The sequence below is a fragment of the Sorex araneus genome, chromosome 1 (genome assembly GCF_027595985.1).
Source record: "Sorex araneus isolate mSorAra2 chromosome 1, mSorAra2.pri, whole genome shotgun sequence".
NCBI classification, from domain to species: domain Eukaryota; kingdom Metazoa; phylum Chordata; class Mammalia; order Eulipotyphla; family Soricidae; genus Sorex; species Sorex araneus.
Window position 1 is genome coordinate 98259552 of NC_073302.1, and position 6000 is coordinate 98265551.

The 6000-nt window shown below is 40.2% G+C and overlaps 1 protein-coding gene across 1 annotated transcript in view; it reads left to right on the forward strand.

The window, feature by feature from the left end:
• TYR (tyrosinase) overlaps positions 1 to 2250 on the forward strand; it is a 117560-nt gene extending 115310 nt beyond the window's left edge. Inside the window, exon 5 of the mRNA XM_004619043.2 lies at positions 1963 to 2250. Within this exon, the coding sequence (XP_004619100.2) occupies positions 1963 to 2189 (227 nt within the window). The 3' untranslated portion in view covers positions 2190 to 2250. The remainder of the gene's footprint in view (positions 1 to 1962) is intronic.
• Positions 2251 to 6000: the final 3750 nt, after the last annotated feature.

Below are 6000 nucleotides of genomic sequence, written 5' to 3' on the forward strand. Positions count from 1 at the left end.
TTGTTTTATATTGCTGACAATTAAGAGATATGAGGTCACGCGGTTTTGGATTTCTGTATTTTAGTAACTAAGTCCAGAGAAATTTCTGCCAGAAATTGCATCATTGCAAGCACGTAGTCATCATAAAATGGCAGCCGGGGCTCAGTTCACAGTCTAACGATGTTTCTGCAAGAAGCTACTGGTGCCCAAAGTAGTTTAGCTGGCCTCAGGGGCCATGGTTGTGCAGCAGCGGAGAGCATAATTATATTTATGAACTTTAAAAAAATTTTTCCTTAGCTGCCATTTGCCTAAAATATGTATTCATGAGAAGCATATTACTTTTGAACATTTTAAATTAACAGGTGCGTAGTACATTTTTATCTATTTTCAACAGTGCTTTTTTAAAAAATATATTATTTGATCTCATATTTATAATGTATGCAAGCATAGTTTATTGTTTCAGGTAATGTTTAGTAATGGCTTTTGTAATTTATAAAAAACAAATGATTCTAGGGGCAGAAAGGTCCCCTGGGGACTCAGAGCCAGGACAGTCTTTCTGCACAATGGCATTTGCAGATGTGCTTAAAAACAGTAATAATTACCAGAATGTTAGAGGCTAAGTTATTTCCTTGCTTGGAGCTATTTAAAAATACACTAATTCAAGTATGTTCCTTCAAATTCTAAAATGTCTTAAGGCGGGGACAAAAGAAATAGTGCACAGGTAAGGTACTTGCTTTGCATACAGCTGAGCCGGGCACGAGTCCTGGCAGAGTGGATGGCCCCCTGAGAAGCACCAGAAGTGATTCCAGAGCACAGAGCCATGAGTAACCCTGGTCACTGCCAGGTGTGGCAAAACATCCCCTTTCCTTGTGAAAACTGGAAAGCTTTGAGCTCTATGAATATAGATGTTATTCTCCTGTTCTGATGGTTCTGAGAAACCTTTAAGAAGAGGGCAAGAGGGAAAGTGGCGACACGGGCAAAGGAAAGTAGACACAATTGACAGGAATTGGTATTGGAAATTGTACACCTAAATAAATCAATCATGAACAGCTTTGTGACTCTGTTAGCTGTAGTGATTCAATAATAAAATGAAATAAATTAGTGATCTTATGTTAGCATTCAGTCTTTTAATTGTCAAATACTGTATTGTTTTGATTATTGGTATAGCAATATTCTGGAGATCATCAGAATTATTTTAAGTTCAAGAGAATAATCAGTGAAAATAATTACTGTGGATTCAGACTATCTATGAGACACTGTAACTTACATGTCAGAGGCTATTTTGAGCAGCTTTTCTCATGGGGCACATATGGCTCCCTTTGTGCTTTCAGGACATTCCAAGAGGCCACAGGTGAAAATCACATAAATTGGAGGCTACATCACAGATTGTGGGCAACCGCTGGTGGGGAGGAATAGCATCCCAGGAGCAAACCAAGCTCCAAGGAGGCCCAGAGCATCATCAGGTGTAACCCAACAAGACAAGACAATAAACCCAAAACAGGGTGCCAGAATAAAAGAAAATCTGACAAACACGGGTATAGAAACTTTAAAACATTCCAAAAATGGATATGATTGACTACCTTTTTTTATGAAAACCCTTAAGTTTAGTTTTGTGGGTTTTTTAAAGCTTTTATTTTTTAATTTTTAATTTTTATTTTTGGATCACACCCAGAGATGCTCAAGGGTTACTCCTGGCTCTGCACCCAGGAATTACAGAATTACTCCTGGCGGTGCTCAGGGAACCATTTGGGATGCCAGGTATGAACCCGAGTCGACTGCATACAAGGCAAATGCACTACCCGCTGTGCTATCACTCCTGCCCCGGGTTTAGCTTTATTAACTGTAATTTTCCCAAGTCCTTATAGTTAGTATACAGCACACTGACAACTTCAGTATCTGATTCCAAAGCACCGTGTTAAGCTGATGATGGTGCTGATGCTACCGCTGGTGACAGTGAAAGTAGTGGATGTCTTTCTATTTCAGATCCAGACACGTTTCAAGATTACATCCAACCGTACCTGGAGCAAGCTCGTCGCATCTGGCCGTGGCTCCTTGGGGCGGCTGGGGTGGGGGCTGTCCTGGCCGCTGCACTGGGGGGGCTCTCGTGCCTCTTCTGTCACCCTAAGAGGAGGAAGCTCCCTGCGGAACAGCAACCTCTCCTCATGGAAAAGGGGGATGACCACCACGTGTTCTATCAAAGCCGCTTGTAAGAGTCCTTAATAAAGAGCTTTTAGAATGAGCCTGAAAGCCTGTCCTCAAGTGATGTACAAGTCCCACGAGGGGATCCTGATAGAAATCTCTGGTCTTGGCCTACGAAGACCACCGTCAGCTCGAAGTTCAATTCACCACTGAGGTCAGTTCACCATCCAGTTCAAAGTGCACCACCCGCCAGTTTGCACACAACACACCTTGGTTCTTTGCTGTTCTTGCTTCCTCGCTCACTGTTTTCCTCAAGCATGTTTCCCATGAGACCATGCCACTCAGTAATGAGTAACTGCTACTTGTATCAATTAAAATCTCTCAGAAAATGTTAGAATCATTATCGTGTCCCCTAATTTTAATGGTTTGTTTCTCATCCTTTGTATCTCCTCTTTGATATTAATAAAAGAGTAACAAATTATAGACTCTTGACTGAACTTGACACATTTTAGTTTTTCTCAGAAAGGTAATGTATCTATTCCTGCTCAAGTATATGTTACAGATTTCAAGTTAGGACATATTTCAACTCTTTCCTACTATAGTCCTGAATATTCATTCGGAAGTAATTATGAACAAGACCTCTCTCTATTAAAATACAACTAGATGCCTGTCTCAAGATATGTCCATAAAATGTGTTCATATGATATTATGAAAATAACTTTTTGCCCTCCAAGAAAAACATTATTTTACTAAAGTACCTCTAAGATGAAGCAAAACATTTGCAGGTTGAGAATAATTCATTGAATATCATTTTCTGTACACTTATAATGTTTTTTTTAGCTATTAAGATCATAAATTGGATGCTAATATAATCCTACTATTTGAAATTTTGGGTCCAGTTGAATTTTTTTCCCAAAATTTTAATATATCAAATTGCTGTGATTTACAGAGCAGAGTTATTCATACCTGGGTTTTAGACATGCCACGTTCCATCACTGACCCCTCCCTTCAACTTCCCTTAACAGTATTCCCAGGGGCCCTCTTTGACTCACACCCTGGTGTTGTTTGAATCTATTTTCACTTGGTACTCTTTGGCCATATTGGAGCGATAGCATAGCGGGACTGGAGTAGGGCATTTGTCTTGCATATGGCCTACTCAGGTTGATTCCTCCATCCCTTTCGGAGAGCCTGGTAAGCTACTGAGAGTATCCCGTCCGCATGGCAGAGCCTGGCAAGCTACCCATGGCGTATTCGATATGCTAAAAACAGTAACAACAAGCCTCACAATGGAGATGTTACTGGTGCCCGCTAGAGCAAATCGATGAACAATGGGATGACAGTGCTACAGTGCAACTTTTTGGTCCTCTTGAATCAGTCTACCATCCAAGAGTGAGTAAGTTCTCAGCTATAAATCCCCTCATCATTTTTCTTCCTTTTCATTCTTTTCATCTCTTTGTAATCGTGTCATTAGGAGATTATTCCTCTTGCTTTATTCCATTAATTACCATGTATTCTTTTCAATTCTCTGATTTTCTTCTCTTTTGTCAGTTCCCTATCAATGCTGGCTTGTATTTTGTCTTCAAGTTTATCTATATTGTTCTCTACTTGTGCAATTCTGCTATTGTGGCTTCTATTGTGGCTTCTATTGTGTTCTTTAATTTCTTCAATTCATTTTGTATAAATGCACTGAATCAATTATTCTTTGAGTTGACTGAATTTCTTATCTGTTTATTACTTAATTTCACTGGCTTGCTTAATTTCCATTGATAGTGTAATGAATATTGAGTTCAAGTCCTCCTCAACCATCCTGTAGCATTTTAATGGACTTGAGGATTTGCCCGGGTCTCTATCTCTGTCTGATATAGTTGGATTCCTTAGTTTCTCCATTGTTCTTTGAGTTTTATATGGGTTCATTTTGGAGCTTGAGAATTCCAGCTACTTGTCACAGGGGGAGGTTGGACCCAAATTTCCAGTTACTTAAAAACTGATCTGATCAATTTATACCAGAGGGGTACTGGTACTATCTATGTTGTAATCATTTCTATACTATGTATTGCTGTTAGCGTATGACTAGGAGGTTTATCAACTAGTTGCTTTATTTTGTTGACTGAGATAAACTACTGTGTATAGTCAGTGAACTATGGCTCTTGCATTCCACTGGTTTCAATATGATGTATGTTCAGTAATAATCTACTGAGGACACTAACATGTCAGTGTAGTTCTGCAGTTGGAGAATTAGACTGATGTAAAATAGAGTGACCCCTAATCTAGGAAGCAGTGAAAAGAGCCTCTTAGGACACCAAGCTCAAAACTTTCGGAGCCTGGCTGTGGCAAGTTCTTTTGAATTTCTAAAAATAGGGCAAATTAATTTTTTTTTTCTTTTAAAGAAGCCTCTGTTCTCTGCTTAATAAATTCTTCTCCCTCATATAATTACTTTAAATCAAAAACAATAAGTAATTGAAATTGCATGTATATTATAACTATGTGTAGCACAAAAGGCCAGTATCAGTGAGGGTGGCGGTTATATGGAATATATTTTTAAAAAGTGATCTAATAATCAGAGTTTTCCAAAACCAAAATGTGTATCCTTGGAAATTTCCACTTATAGGATGAACTGCTAATTTGACTTGATTCTTATAAATAAAGTTCAATTATTGAGTCTACAGTCATACCAATTTAAGTATTTGTATATACTCTCGAGCTCAATCCCCAATGTAGTTTGTCATGAGCCTCAGGCAATCACAATAACATCCAAGCTCGAAAAGTTGTGCAGAGAAGTGATAAAGGAAGACCTCAAAGAGAGAAAAGCAGCAGTGGTTACTGATGTGGCAGAAACTGGGAAAAGTATTCGCAACGCTCACCTTTCCTTTATAAACTACAAGACCAAGATGACTGCCCTCAAACATCCTGATGGATCTATCACCTTCTCCAGAAGGATAATGGAGAGGATTATTCACAACTTCTACTTGGATCTCTTTGACAGCCACATCCACCTGCCCACATACCAAATTTCGCAGGATGGATATGTTGTTCCCAACATCCTCTCTTCCAAAGTTTGACAAGCCATTTCACCAGTAAAGACAGATACAGCACCCAGTCCAGACAAGGTCAGACCCAAACACCCAAAAAATCTGCTGCCAGGGGGCTGGAGTGATAGCACAGCGGGTAGGGCGTTTGCCTTGAACGCAGCCGACCCGGGTTCGAATCCCAGCATCCCATATGGTCCCCTGAGCACCGCCAGGGGTGATTCCTGAGTGCATGAGACAGGAGTGATCCCTGTGCATCACCGGGTGTGACCCAAAAAGCAAAAAAAAAAAAGAATCTGCCGCCAGTACTTGTCAATACACTGGCTCGGCTCTTGACATGCTACCTGTCCCTATGCAAGGTTGTGTCCCAATGGAAAACCAGCAGGACCATTCTGTTATACAAGAAGGGAGACATTCATGACATTGGAAACTATCACCCAATCTGTTGGGTCTGTTGTCCGTTGTCTACAAGTTGTTCACTCGAGTCATCCTGAATAGAATAGGCAGAACACTAGACGAATGACAATCATGCGAGCAAGCCAGGTTCCGAAAAGGATTCTGCATGATCGACCATATCCACACAGTGACCAAGCTCATCGAAGTTTTATGAGAGTTCAAGATGCCGCTCTGTCTAACGTTCATCGATTTAAAGAAGAGTTCAAGATGCCGCTCTGTCTAACGTTCATCGATTTAAAGAAGGCCTTTGATTCTGTTGAGACTGAAGTGGTCACGGAAGGCCTAGCCAAACAGGGGGTTCAAACTCAGTACATCAAGATCCACCATGAACTGTGTTATGGATTCACCACCAGGATCTCACCATTCTACAAGGAAGTGATCTTTGACATAAAAAGAGGAG